Raw genomic sequence first — 16,000 nt, forward strand, 5'->3', positions numbered from 1 at the left:
CATTGAGCTTCGCAAGCAGAATACAGGCAGACTGCCTATCAGTGCAATATATATTATTGTTTTTTTTAAATCTAACCTAAAATGGATACTTAATGAAGGACTTTCCTCTATTCCAACATTTGCTTAAATCACCATTCTGTAGTCATCAGTCACCAAGCATCACATATGATTGTTACAGCTCAACACTTCACACAAGCCAAAAAATGCAGCAACTTACTCTAATCCCTTTAGGGCCTGGGATTCCTTCTGGTCCTGCTAAACCCTGTTATAAAAAGATACAGTATGTAAGCCTCCTATTGAGACAGTTGTGTTATTCTGTCTTGTATACAGTACAATGAGGAGACTTTTCATGTTGCCTCTAGTAAAAATCATCATGAAAACCACTAACCCACAAATAGTCTCACGGCTATTAGTTAATTTGCCTTCAGACAAGCGCTTTGGTTTAGGTTATCCAATGTGGAAAACTGAAAGTATGAGGAACTTCCACACACTTTCTTAAGAGTTTGAGTCTTATACTGTAGCATTTATGTATCTGGACACCTGCTAGCAGTCCAGTAAGGGTACTTTTACATGGGCAATCTGTCGAGCAACAGATGCCCTACAGGCCATCCCAGCTGTATTCGTTCCTGTACTTCTACACAGGATCGATGATCGCCAGTGAGTGGAGGCGGAGCAGGCCGGGATCGTTCCGCCCACATCCACACACAGTAAGCAGGCAGTCGTTCACACGGAACGATACATCATTCAGTTTTCTGCATACAGAAATTGAATGACGAACAAGTAGTGAAAGACTTCTTGTTGGTAGTTGAGTCAGCGGATGGACTTACACTGAACGACAATCGTTCAGATTCTCGCTGTATTGTGGGAATCCGAACAATAATCGTTCCATGGAGGAGCACTTTTAGATTAAAGGGGCATTCCCTATTTAACTACAGAAAAGCTAGAGACTTCTGCACGGGCTGTCTTTAACTGCTGGGAGGAGCCGAAAAGCAGCAAAGAAGGCCAAGAGGACACAGAGCTGAGGTGAGCGCTGTAGACCCCTCTTTCTAGCGATCAGTGGAGAGTCTCCACAGCAGGACCCCCACTGATATATACTTTTCAGAAACTATGTCCAAGAGTATCAAAAGTTTTTACCTTATTGCGAAAATGATTTTCAGACCAAAAAACAGTAAAAAAAAATTGCCCCAAAAGGTACTATAACCTTTAATATGGCATAGAATGGAGCATGCATCAAGTTTTTGCATGTCAGATTCATACAGAATGCGGCCCCATAGTCTGTTATGGGAGTCCTATAATCGCTCTGTACAATTCGGATGTATGGCGCTATAAAATACTCCTGTGCCGGAGATTTTATTCAGAAAACTGTGGATTTCCAGATGTAAAGGGGACATCTCAATAGGTCTGGTCACTATTTTATTTGTGTACATGTGATTATATGCCATATAGCGTACACACAACCCTACATACAGACATAGCTCTGCCCTTCAGTCTATCGCATTGAGAAAACAGGAACGGCTCCCCAAAACCTGTTGAATGAGATTTTTGCCCCAGTCTGTCATATTTAACTATAAACTAGCTAATATTTTACATGGTATGGCTGCTCATACTACGCCTATAATGGTTAAGCATAGTTACTGCACCTGCCTGCCAGGGAAACCAGGTGCCCCTGCCTCGCCAACCGTCCCAGGAATTCCCTAGAAGGAATAGAATAAAAGAAAACTAATTAACGTTAATTAGTAACAATGAATTTACTTTGTATGTAATATTCTGCAGGCACCTGGAAAGGAAACGCCACGAACAATTACAGGTACAGAAAGACTTCTACATATGGAAACACTTGTTCTGTCTAGATGCAGTGATATATTCATTTTACATTGTGCTTCTATTACACTCTAATAAACCCTTAATAACACAGCAATATAAAATTGCAATCAAAGTTATTCAATCCCCATTGCAAATTAGGTTTATGAAAATCAAACAAGAACAATTTAAATAGTTCAAACACAGCTAGTATAACAAGTGGTTTCTCAAAATTCAACATAAATTGCCATTTTTATAGCCTACTGCTGTTTAACAATTATTCAACCCCCTGACTAGAATTCCTCATAAGAGCACACATTTGCAGATCAGATGTGGTCTCAAACACACCTAATGTAAGTAATGACATCCTTGATTAGTTATATCAGGTGTGCTTGAGATAAAATACACCAATACCTGAACCAGCTAGGGCTCGTTCAACGGTTATGTTTAATTGTATGTTAGAAATATGGCTCAGTCAAGAGCGTGATTCAGAATGTTAAGAGAAGAGACCTTGCCTTCTACAAATGAGGAAAATGATACAAATATATAGCAAAAGTGTTGCATGCCACTAGAAATACAGTTGGAAGCAGCATGATACCCTGTAATCAATTCATTGTCAGGTGTTTCCAGACATGTCAACTCATCTGGTTTTACAGAAAGTCATCCTATTTTCAGCTGCTATCACCTAGTCATCCTGTGATATATGGTTTTCACCCTGTTGCCAGGGTGGGACGCGAAAAATAGGGCACAGGCATAGCAAAGAAAAAAAACTACGAAATCAGCTATTATCTAAGGGATTAATTCAACAAATAACTACCTGTATACGTATCCTCTTTGCTCCCGGCTCTTGTTCAGTTCTGGACACTGCTGCACTAGGTCCTAATGCCGTCCAACATCAGAACATAGTGGGTGGAAGTGCAGACAACATCAGGACCCAGTGCAGCAACAAAGCTGAACAATGCAAGTATATAGTCTGGGAACTGAATAGTACTTTTTGTCTGATCTGGGGTCTAATATAGGGAGTCTGACTATACTTAGAGAGTCTGATCTGCAGTCTGATATTAATATAGGAGGATTGGGGCACGGTTATATTTCAAGGGTCTGTTATTAACATAAAAATTCTGAATATATTTAGGGGTCCTGGGATGTTTAATTATTTTAGGGGTCTAATCTGGAGGTCAGAATATATTTAGCCCTGACCATTTATACAAGCCACATGCCTTGGAAAGACAACTCGTATTTTCACACAACCTGCTGCTCAAATATCATCCTGTGAAATGCTCTCCCAGGTTGACATTCTCAGTGATCCTTCTAAGAATAAAATGGACGGCGACTAACAGAATGGTATTTAACAAGGAGAAATGCAAAGTCCTACATCTGGGCAAGAAAAATAAAAAAAGCACACACAGAATGGGAGGAATTGGGCTAAGCAGCAGCACATGTGAAAAAGACTTGGGTATACTAATAGATTATAGACTGAACATGAGTCAACAATGTGATGCAGCAGCAAAAAGGGAAACACAATTCTGGGATGTATTAAGAGAAGCATAAGTCTAGATCACGTGAGGTCATTATCCCCCTCTACTCTTTTGTCAGACCTCATCTGGAATACTGTGTCTAGTTCTGGACACCAGACAAACTGGAGCAAGTTCAGAGAAGTGTTACCAAGATGGTGAGCAGGAACGGTTAAGGGAAATGGGAATATTTAGCTGGCAAAAAAGAAGGCTGAGAGGAGACTTAATAGTTGTCTACAAATATCTGAAGGGCTGTCACAGTGCAGAGGGATCAGCCCTATTCTCATCTGCACAAGGAAAAACTAGAAGCAATGGGATGAAACTGAAAGGGAGGAGACACAGATTAGATATTAGACAGTGAGGGTGATCAATGAGTGGAACAGGTTACCACGGGAGGTGGTGAGTTCTCCTTCAATGGAAGTGTTCAAACAAAGGCTGGACAAATATCTCTCTGGGATGATTTAGTGATCCTGCACTGAGCAGGGGGTTGGACCCGATGACCCTGGGGGTCCCTTCCAACTCTACCAGTCTATGATTCTAAATAGGAAAAAAATAATTGCACCATTGTTTTTTGGGTGGCATTTTTAAAGTATTCATGGTGCAGCAAAACCGTCACCTTAACTTAATTTTATGGATACAAATGTGCCGATACTAAATATATTCAATGTATTATCGCTTCTAAAAAATAAATATCTTTTAGAAAAAAAATACCTTTGTCAGCTATTCAGAGAACCATAACTTTATTAATCCATTGGTGTGTCTGTGTGAGGGCTTGTTTCTGCAGGGCAACTTATTTTCATTGGTACCATTTTGGGACATATTTGACTTTTTGATCACACTTTATTCAATTTTTTTCCCCAAAATGCCATTCCAGCATTATGTATTTTTTTTTTCTTACAACGTTCACCATGTAGAACAAATATTTACATATTTTAATAGTTTGGATATTTTTACTTTTACTATCTTTTTATTTTTTAAAATATTTATAAAAAAAGGTATACAAATTATTCTTCCTTTTTTAGTCCCTAGAGAGACTTGAGCTTGCAATATTGCAAAACTATTGTTTGATCATTTCAACAATATAACGCACTACGTCAGTATTGCAGTATATTATATTTTTAATGTCAGTCTATTAAGCTCTGCCTATAGCAAAGCTTAATAGACTACAATGCATGGCAGCCCTAAGAGCCATTTTTGGGCTGCCAGCTGAACCCATTGGCGCTCTGCAATTGTGTTGCGGGGTGGATCTACCCTCCAGCTAGCCGCTTAGATGCACTGTCAACTTTGATAGTGGTGTCTAAGCAGTTAACTGCAGTGATTGGAGCTAGCTCAGAAACGGTGCGCCATTTATCCACATTGGGTAGCCCTTAATGGGTTAAAGATGTTTCAAGCACATGGCCAACTCAGGCTCATACTTTCATATAACTTCCTATCCCGTCAACCCTGTGATCGGGCATTCTTCCACCAGTTTCCACAGACGGTGCGAGTTGCAGAAAACATTACTTCTGATTTGCCCAGCCATTCCCTAACGGTAAGACGGATTTCTAACCTGTCTGGGGGAGAGGTTTCACAGTCATATGTAAATTATCCCCTCAATGTGATCCCATAAAGCATTGCTCCGTAGGTTTTGGTGCAGCCCCGGCTCAGGAAGCTCCTCTGCTGGAGTACAATGTGTGTGCAGTGTTTCTAAGTGATTGCATATTTTTACTAGGACGGGAACGCCGGTGTAAAGTCCCGTAGTAAATAACCTCCAGCTATAATCCCTGAAATAGAGGTGTGAATTAAACCTGACAAACAGGATGCAGTATGTGTGAACTCCAGGCCTAGACACATGCACCATTAGAATTTTGGCATCCTGGCGCGTCTATAACGTGACTGGTTCTGTTAAACTTGGCATGTTGTTTTACTTCCAGCGCGCCCGCCAAGCCGCAGTTAATGTGGTTGATTTAATAAGTGCACGGCAGACATGTAAATGGAAAATAAAATATAAAATCTTCAAGCTACTGTTACAAGTCATTTCTGCTGAAATATGTAGGCAAGAGATTATATATTATTTTCCCCAGTGTTTACTAGGAGACGTTGACATGGAGCGATGGGATGTAAACATGGCGTTGTAGTTACTGGCAAAACTAGAAGTTACGAGTCTGTAGTAAGTTAGAGGCATCCTGGCAGCCGCATGGTTATGGTTGGCCGTTGACTGTGGTATAAGAGGCCTATCAATCAGAGCTGACAGGAGCTGGAATGCCATGCCGCTTTCCCATCGCCACTTCTAACGTTTGGCGTGGTCAGACACTTACAGATTGGACACGGAAGGCTATCCCAACAATATGGCATTAATGACTTTAGTGAAACAAGCATCAGTAGGATACCCTATAGCCGGGGGCATAGCTAAAGGCTCATGGGCCCGGGTGCAAAAGTTTATCTTGGGGCCCCCCCCAACTTCTCTTAACTCCTTAACGGATTGGTGTAACTTGAAGCTCCTGAGCCCCAATGTAAAATCTGTAACAGGGCCCCCGAACTATAATGCTTTATTCATAGTACTGGGATCCCTATAATGAGAAGGGAGGCCTTATGGGCCCCTTAAGTTTCCTGGGCTCGGGTGCAACCGCATCCCCTACAGTTACGCCAGTGCTTATAGTGCTATAGTAGGCAGTGTATTTGTATCAACAAAACAATTCACCAAAAAGACAAACGGGGCTTAAAAATGTAAAAATACATGTATTGTATTGCACAAGCACGCTCGGTAGTCATTGACACAGCAGGGGTTGCACAACATTAGAAAAATATGGCTGCTTTCTTCCTAAGACAGCACCATGGGTTGTGCCTGGTACTGCAGCTCAGCACCATTCACTTCAATGGAGCTAACCTGCAATACCACACACAACCTGTGGACAGCTGTGGCGCTGTTTTAGGAAGAAAGCAGCCATGGTTTTCTAGTACTGTACAACCTGTTTAAAGGGATCATGTGCCATCCCTTCACAACTCTTGTTTTATTTTAGAGCTGCTGAGTACCCGTGAGCAATCATGTGATACATCATGTGACTTTCACAAAGCCAGGAAGTGCTTTATTTTCAGCCCCCTATTTTTAGGTTTTGGGGCTAATTAATGGATGCAATCACACTCATCGATATAATATTCATATATTAATTGTAGTCCCAGGCCCCATTATCAGCAGTCCTTCTGATTGGCCAGTGCTGATCACATGAGCAACTGTGGCCAATCAGAGAACAGGTACAGTGCATTGGTAGTTTAAGTAGCCCGAGACTGAAATTGCCATCTTGGATGGCCAAAAACTAGACAAGAACTGGTGGTTCAGAAGGTCGGTAGAGAAGAACAACTGCTGGTTATATACCCCTCACTCCTCTGTACCTGGGACAGAGTTTTGTTCTGAAATGATTTGTAGCATACATGCAAATAATGTCTGGCCCTACATGCACTTGTCTTGGGCAATAATAGAGTAAAACTACTACCTGACATTGGACTATCAATCTTCAACCGCTGTATACAAGAATCAGCATAAAGGTTCCGTCTTGTGGCCGTGACCAGTTGGACACCAATCTCAAAATCAGCCCAATGAAGATGATCACAGCCTCACAGATGCAAATGTGCTGCTTATTTACAGAAATGCATCCACCAGACAGCCATCCCAGTGATGATCGCTCTTGTGCTTCACATGGGAGTGATCATCACTCAGTGAGTAAAGGTGAGCGAGCCGGGGATCGATTACTGGGGACGATCGACCCCTTTAACCCCTTTATGTCCACCTAACCAGATGATCATCTCCCACCAGACGCTACTGCACAGAGGAGTTACATGAATCATCCTCCTTCTGGCTCTGTCTGTTCTCCTGGTGTTCTGAGATGCCACTGTCATCCCATGAATCATCACAAAGCACATAAACATAGATAAATCAGCAGCCCTACCTTGATACCAGTATCTAGGAAGTGGATCCTGTTGCATGCTCCAGGGAAGGACCTGAACTCTGGATCCAAGGACAAGTCACAAGTATAGAAAATCCAGGAGCAGCATGTATCGGTGCGTACACTAGCATCACATGTGATGCAACTTGGTTCTGGTACTGTATATAGGCTATGAGCTTGGTTCCGGTGCTGCTGTATTTAAGTTAAGTTATGAGGTTAGTTTGTGCTGCTTCTATGTACGAAGCTTGGTTCTGTGTTGTATCTATGTACTGAGCTTGGCTTTGGTACTGTATGTCATGAGCTTGGCTCTGCTATATTTAAGTTATATGTTTGGTTCACAATATTTGTTATTAGCTTGGTTCTGGTAATTTATCTATGTACAGAGGTAGGTTCTGGTGCTGTATCTATGTCCTGAGCCTGGTTCTGGTACAGTATTTATTTACCGAGATGTTTTGGTGTGGGTATATTGCTATATTGTTATTTTCTGCACAAGCAGAATATAGGCAGACAGTATCAGTGCAATATTCAGTTTATTGTTTTTCTTATGATGGGGAGGGCTTGCCAAAAGAAAAAAAAAAACTTCACACAAGGTGCGATCTAACCTATGGCTTGCCCTGCCACAGAAGTCTATGCATTTCAGCTTCACATGGCTGCTAAAAAGCAGATGCATTATTATTATTTAATTAAACACTGCCTGCCATATAGACCGGAGGGACTTTTTCCAAGCTACGCTCATAAATACCAATATAAATGATGGGAATGTGGTGTGAACGCATTGCTGACACATGGAAGATGGAGATTTTGGCACTGGAGTGCAGTTATAAGTGCAGCAGAAACGAACATTAAAGCCTTAAACTTTCCATAAAGATTTCCGATCTTATCTACACTTTTACTATGTATTTATATGCTAAATGTCTGAGTGGTGAAAGAACTGTTTCAGCAGAAAACCACGCATTCACACAATTTCTGGCACTGCAGCCTCCTGAGTAATAGAAGTTTCCCAGAAAGATAGTACATTAGAGGTATTCTACTGAGTTCTGCCAGATATTTGCTAATTAATTGACCCTTAACCTTACTATGCTTCTAACTTGGAAGACATATGCCATACCAAGAACCAGAAGGCATAGCGTGACGTTCCTGGACTCTGCGCAGAATCTGCCCCAGGGCCCCAAACATCACTCAGTGTGCAATGACTTCACACAAGGCGCATAGTGAATCTCCTTCTATTTAGGCACATTTCCCCTCCAGGAACGTCTGTAGTGGTTGTAATTGCAGCCATATTGGAGGTCATCAAAACTTCCCATAAACAGATAAGTGACAAAGGCCTGAATAGAATTTTCCACAATTTCATTTATGCAGTGATTTGTCTTTTATATTAGGAGGAACACTCATTAGGCTCAAGCTCTTTAGGCTCATGGCAATTTTAGTTGTGTGATGATCTACAAAAGCACATGTGTTGTAATCTCACAGCCCATTAAAATGTATCTGGGATGTAACCGTCATATGAAAACCATGTAGGATTCCCCATGCCAGTCATGTGAGGAAAAAGATGGTACCTCTACTATGGCAACATCACGTGATCTTGAATTGGTACCATATTACTGCTGGGCTGCCATTAGCATGGCCGAGTCTTTATCAAGACCAAGCCTAAAGGTGGCCATAGACATTGTACAAACATCGACTGAACCCAATAATGAATATGGGGGTGTCTTGAATCAGCAATGAAAGCAAATATGGGGAAAGAAGGATCAGGCATGCTGGACTTCAACATGCCCCATCGTTTTGCACTTAAGATAGAAAATCTTGGGTGGATTCGGAAGTTGGAGTAATTACACGGGGCGCAGGGAACCTGGAAGGTGCAGAAGATCTTACTTTCACATATGAGGAGACCAATACTATAAATTAGGTACTATAGTTGGGGGTCCTGTTGCCGATATTGGATTGGTGCTCAGTAGTTTTAAGTTATGCCTCTGATTGGAAGGATTAGCCATCGGCCACCTATCTAAGGTGTATGGCCAACCTAAAGGAGTTCTGCCATGACTTAAAGTTGCTTCACAACCGCATGGTCCTTCCCGGTTGCTGCGGACCAGGATGTACGACTGCTATAGCCAATCTCTGTTGTGGCCAGTGATTGGCTGCAGTAGTTACAAGTCCTGGACAGCAGCAGCCCAGAAGGACAGAGTGGCTGTGAAGCAATTTTAAGTCATGCAGAACCCCTTTAAAGGTTCTTAAAAGGCCTAGTTGCTTGTGGTTCTCAGTAATATCGCAATACTCCCCTTTGAATCTTGATAATTGCCCTTGGTTCTGTGTCACCGTGGCGCCCTAGCCTACATTAGGGCTTACCCACATGGGAGAGTTAAACGTTTGAGTTTTGTTCCAGTTTGCAACTGACAGAACTCGAAGACATTAAAGTGAATGCAGTCATTAATATGTGCAATGTTTTTTCATGCACCAATGGTCTGTGTTGAGAATAAAAAGAGAAGATTGCAGCATATTCTATTTTAGTGCATTTTTCTCCACCAAAATCACTCATTAAAATCAATAGGTGCGAGAAAACAGTGGAATGCGCCTGCATGGTATGCCGGTGGGCTCCAACTTTTTTCACGCAGCCATTGACTTCAATATATTGTGATTTAAATTCCATCAATTGGGCCACCTTAGATTTTGATGGCGTACGGACGCTGCATGGCCGGAGGAGTTCATTGACAATAGTTATTTTTTACTGGCCAATAATATGGCCAGTAGAAAGTAAATACTGGCACCGGCCTTTGGACTACATCACTTACAGCAGTGTTCCCCAAACTCCAGTCCTCAGGGACCACCAACAGGTCAGGTCTTCAGGATTTCCTCAGTGTTGCACAGGTGATGTAATTATTGTCAGTGCCTCAGACATTGCCACAGGTGTTCTCCCTATAGGATGTCCTGAAAACATGACCTGTTGGGGTCCTGAGGACTGGAGTTGGGGACCCCTGACTTATGGGACCATTGATTTATCAGCCCGAGTTGCAACATTAGCTAGGGTTGCTCCGAAACAAATGCCTCCTATCTTATTATATTGACACACAATATTAGAAGCAGATGCTGGTGGTATGCCCATAGAGTTTGAGCCATCCCGCCAATATCAATTAAATATTGCGGCCATGCACCACATGACAGCAGAGGGGCACTGAACAAAATGGCGTCAGCTCATCTGCGCGAATCATCATTTCCAACGCATCGAAGCGGATACTTATCTCCTTACACAGTTCATGGGTTGTAATTTGTGACGGTTGAGCATATCAAAATACTCTTCCTTTCGTGGTGTGACAACTGTGTTTGGCTGTGCAGAACGTGGCTCGTCTTTCACATCGCTGTTGAAATGTGCCAACCACCGCCTCACTGTGCCAACATCCACTGTTGGGTCTCTGTAAATATTCAGCAAGTGTCAAAAAAGGTCAATGGGGGTATTTTTTTCTGCATGGAGGAATTCAGTTATACACCTTAGCTTTACACGGCTGTATACTCACTTTCATGTCAGACTGCCATCTGTTGCACGTCAACACAGTTTACTGGATATTGGCAGGAAGCTTCAAACTCTATTGCCCGCCAACATCTGCTTTTGATGTTGTGTGCCAACATAATGAGATACGAGACATTAGTTTCGGAGTGACCCTCATAAATCTATAGGTGCCTCATACCAGATCTGTACCGCACACATTTGTATGGTAAAGTACAACTAAAACTTAAGTGGATGTCTGATACGGCCGTCGCCCAACCAGTGGGGTAGGAATTATCTGTTCCTTCGCACATAATTGGAGCTCTCTCTTTTTCGGCACACTCTGTAATGATTTGACTTGAGTAGTGATTAATGACAAATGGCAGGTATTATGAAGACATCGCACCCCCGTGGGACCGCAGAGCGCTGTCATCCATTCAGAAGATTAACAAGTACTTTGGTGCTAATTTATTTTATCAACACAAAAATGAGACAGAGCTCAAGGCAACGAACAGCTGCTTGCCAATCCGTTTTAATAACGTCTGCCTTGATATTAATTGAAGCGCACCTCGACTTGTTTCAGCACATACTGGAAGTTGCTAAAAGCATTTTTAATAAAAAAAACAAAAAAACACCACAGACATTTTTCATGAGGGTTTTGTAAAGTATGCAGATGATGTGATTGTCCCCAAATAATACATTACTCATCAAAAGTCGTGCTTCTACATATCTCGAGTTCAAAAGGGAGTCTGACACCGGAGAAGAGGCGTGTGAGGGTGGCTTTACGCAATACAAGTAACGACTGAAAAATTGCTCAAATGAGTGATTTTCCGTGATAGTTGTCCCTCGTGAACATGAGATCCGACAGGGTTTGGAGAGAAGAATTAAGTAATCCCGTGTAAAGCGACCCCAAAAGTCAGCAGTTGCTAAGTACCCCCTCTCAACTTCTATCCCCACTGGAGGGGTGGGTACTCCTTGCTCGCTTGCTACTTTTAGGTCTAAGGTAAAGGGGTATTCCAGTTAGTTGATGTATCATTTAAGTTTCCATCAATTAATTTGACAGATCTGTGGGGGTCCAATTACTGCACCCCCAGTAATAATCAGAATGGGGGCCCCAATTTCCCTGAATGTGCACCGCTGCTTCATTCATTTTAAAGAGACTGGTAGAAACAGCGTTTGAACCAAACATCAACTATAGACCCTTTTACATGGGCAGATCGGTCATGGATCAGCTGTCCATTGCCTCATTAAGAGGAGCATAAAATGCTCGCTGGTTGGCTGCACATCTGCCAGTGTAAATGGGAAGATCAGCCAACAAACATATGCTCATTCGACAGCTGATCGTTGACCTTCTTCACAACCCAATGATTGGGCAAATGAACATTTGGACAAACTTTCTTGCACGATTATCAGGCCGTGTAAAAGGCCCCTAACTGGAATAGCCCTTTAAATGATTTACCTCATAAAGACAACCCCATTTGCAATTAAAGATCCAACCTCTGAAATGCCTGATTGCTGGAGAAACTGCAGTAGACCGCTGCAAAGGAATGTAGTATTACATGATGGCCACTCAAATGAATGGTTGATCATGTATTAAATGGATGTGGCAGGAAAGTATTGGTTAAAGTGAATAGTAATGTAGCCTGTAATATCTAACTGGGCCACTGCAGTGGGAGTGGAGCTTCCTGGCAATCAGCTTCGATCAATAGCACATTGGTGATCATCAGTGGTCCTGAGTGGTAGACCACCATCCATTTACTATTGATAGTCTATTCCAAGTGCTGTTGAGCAAACTGAATCAGTAGAGCGCCGTTTCGGTTCAAACTTTGTTAAAAGAGCGGTTCGGCACAAACCCAGACCAAGCTTTTGGCAAAGTTCTACCTGGGACAGGATTCTACGGGTTCATTCCGTCCAACATTAGTCTTGAACACTGCTGTATAACACTAAGAGCCATAAATGCCTTGTATAACACTTTCAAAGTTATATCGGGCATTTTATGGCTTTCAGACAGTGTTATACACTAATTTTAAAGGCTTTGGTCAACTTCTGGTTCGGTTTGAACTTATTTGGAATGAACCAAACTTTTAGCAAAGGTTGGACGAACAGGCTGAACCTAAGTTTTCAGAAGTTTGCTCATCAATCATCCTGAGGACAGGTCATCGGTAGTTTACAACTGGACAACCCCTTTCACCTGATAAATGAAACGCCCATAAAAAGTGATGAAGTACAGCCGGGTGGTGTTTATAAAGAGGCCAAGCACCACCATATTATTTAGTTAATGTATCCTTAATTTCTGCTTTACCCCTTAAAAGGAACGGCAAGTCCAATTTAGTTAGACATATGCATACCTGCAATTATAATACAGACTTTTTGAATGGTAGATCGAAACCCACATTAACATAATAGAATAAGCTGCGTAGGATAAATATATGGAAATATGACTTTACCCTGAGAGTCTGTGGGGTGGGGGGATAAAAATCAGTGTGGAAGGAGGTGAATCATATTAAAGGGGTTTTCCTATTATTTAAAATTGTTCCACAACCACTCTGTACTGCTGACCAGGACATGTGACTGCTGCAGCCAATCACTGGCTATAGACGGTCACTGCTGTGGCCTGTGATTGGCTGCAGCAGTCACATATCCTGGTCAGCAGAAACAAGGACGGAAAGAGGGGCTGTGGATTAATTTTATGTAATTGGAAACCCCCTTTTAATAAAAGATTAAAACATACCTTATCTCCTGGTGGGCCTGGCGGGCCAGGAAAACCTTTTGGGCCCTAAAGAGAGAAAAAGACACAATGTGAATTTAATGCACAGATTCACTATTACATATGAGCCTAGATAGAAACTGAAGATACTTGCTAGAAAATGGCTTTTCCTCTTATTTTACAATACCGGTAATGTGAGATGGATTAAATCAAATCCCCAAACTCAAGATTGAATGAGAAGTCCTTTTTTTTCTCCAGAAACAGCGCCACTCTTGCCCAGAGGCTTAATCTGGAACTGCAGCTCAGCTCTACTTACCTGAATAGAGTGGAGCTGCAGTACCAGATATGTCCCACGGCTAAGAGAGGTGCTGTTTCTGGGAGAGCAAAAAGTTTAAATCTCACACAACCCCTTGCCTATCAGTTGAAAGAGCAATGAATATACTGCGATTATCTGTCGATTACTGTATGGTATCAAACCACATGTATTGAGTCACATGAAGTCCTTGCGGCTCCATACTATAAAGCCATAAGGAGCCAATATACTAACATATAGTGCTTCATACTACGAGGCTTTTCTTCTAGAGCTCCATCGTGTATCATCTAATGGAACAAGCTGCATGTTGTCCTGTTGTATTCTATAGGTGTCAATCTAAGAAATCTGGAGTTACAATGAGGCACATTGAGCAACATTCAGCTGAGAGGTGGAACGAGAGCCCTAATACGGCCATGTGCATGAGCCCATTTAATGGTATCTGCAGACTGAGGACTCTTTTACACCAGCATATATATGCAGCGTATTACACGCAATGAATACAGAGCCCATTGATTTCAATGGTTTCATTCACAGCTGCGTATTTTTCAGGTAGCATATCCCATCTCGGAGTATATTATGTACTGTAATAACCCACTGAAGTCAATGAGCGTGCGTCAATACGTAAGATATACACAGGAAACCTGCATATTCATTGCATAATTAGGCACAAAAATGAGATTTCATACGTTGCATTCACACACATAAAAATACTGCTGATAGGCAGGAAAATGCAGCAGCAGCATACTACAGCCCATGTTTACGCTTCGTATTCACAGACCGATATATGCATACGCCTGTGTGAATGTATGCTAAAGCCTCGTTCACACAAGCGTATTTGTGCAACGTCTTAGTCAGTAGAACCTAGTTATTTCCATGGGCTCGTCACATGAGCGTATTCTGTCACGCGATGTTCTATTGTATTAAACAAAATACACGGCGTGTCCTCGTTGGGGCGTACTAAGGGGCGCAATAAGCCATTGAAGAGAATGGGACAGAACAAATACTCAGGAAAGCGGCGATTCACTGCATATCTGCACAAATACATGGGTCTAAATACTTTTGTACATGTGCTAACACAAACTGTATTCGCACGCACAAACATCCGAGCGGGAGTTTCAGTTGTGCAGTACCCTGCGTAGTCACGTGATTGGGATGCGCTTAAACCCGTGTGAACGAGCCCTGCCGTCCCACAACTAAGCACACTTGACTCCTGTATTTTTTACATTACAGTCAGGAAGAAACGTATGGAAATATAACGCTGGGCGTTCGCATGTGCTTAGCTTTTATGGCTTTGCTCTCAGATGCTTACAAAAGATAAAAGCGTTAATCTACAAAATGTTACTTTACAGATATAAACGTACACTTTAACGTAAAAACGGACACGGCCGTATTTTTATATATATATATATATATATATATATATATATATGAGTGCATTTCGTCACGTAAATACGCTGCAAACCTGCAGCTCTGACATGCCGCGGGTCGAGGGCAATCATGTGATCTCTGGGTCCCATGCAGGACACAGCAGTGTTGTTTCCTGCGATTTCTATATAGCATTCGCTGAGCACTATCATGCAATAAAAGAGATGGTAGAAGTGGTTAAAAACCGCTTCTGTCTTCTCCTTCGGGTCCTTGGCCGTGTCCGACAGCCAAGGGCCCAACCTTCTCCTGCTAGATTGCAGAAGTATGGAGCTTTAATTCAGCGCCGTATATTTACTATCAGTTTTGACGAAAGCTCAGACCAAGAGACGTATATTCACTGCGCTTGGTCCTTAATAGGATAAAGCAGCTTATTGGAATTCTCGGATGTCCGCCTCGTGATGCTGTGACCTCTGGGTGGATGATGTTCTGGAGGTGGTGGTCCAAGGTCTCATGCACACTGCCGTCCTCTACATTTGTACCTTCTGAACATAACCGGTATGGGAATGCCAAGCAGTACGTTTTTAGATTTTTGTATGAAAACATGACGCTTGACGGATGGCTAAAGAGTGACATGAACAGCCCCTAATTACAGAATTTGTGGGCATTTCTGAAGTATATAGGCGGCTACCCACTAACCTGGGCAGTGAGCCATCCCCTGTGCATCCATATTGAACTATGTATCAGTCTCATTAGGTTGGACCCCCGTTAAGATACAAAATATTATGATGTGCCCATTGTGAAAATGTTGTTGTACGGATGCCGAGCATCTGGTATTGCATATACTGTACGTGATTTACAGTGCTGTATGTTTGGGATAGGACATCAGAACAAATACTTGGACTGAGA

At 42.2% G+C, this 16,000-nt stretch overlaps 1 protein-coding gene across 1 annotated transcript in view; it reads right to left on the bottom strand.

The window, feature by feature from the left end:
* The window catches only part of COL24A1 (collagen type XXIV alpha 1 chain), a 276,971-nt gene that overhangs the window by 159,916 nt on the left and 101,055 nt on the right, over positions 1-16,000 (bottom strand). Inside the window, exons 8-10 of the mRNA XM_066597768.1 lie at positions 13,441-13,485; positions 1,641-1,694; positions 218-262 (exon numbers count right to left, since the gene is read on the bottom strand). Coding sequence (XP_066453865.1) covers positions 218-262; positions 1,641-1,694; positions 13,441-13,485 — 144 coding nt within the window. The remainder of the gene's footprint in view (positions 1-217; positions 263-1,640; positions 1,695-13,440; positions 13,486-16,000) is intronic.

This window comes from Eleutherodactylus coqui, chromosome 3, assembly GCF_035609145.1.
Source record: "Eleutherodactylus coqui strain aEleCoq1 chromosome 3, aEleCoq1.hap1, whole genome shotgun sequence".
NCBI classification, from domain to species: Eukaryota; Metazoa; Chordata; class Amphibia; order Anura; family Eleutherodactylidae; genus Eleutherodactylus; species Eleutherodactylus coqui.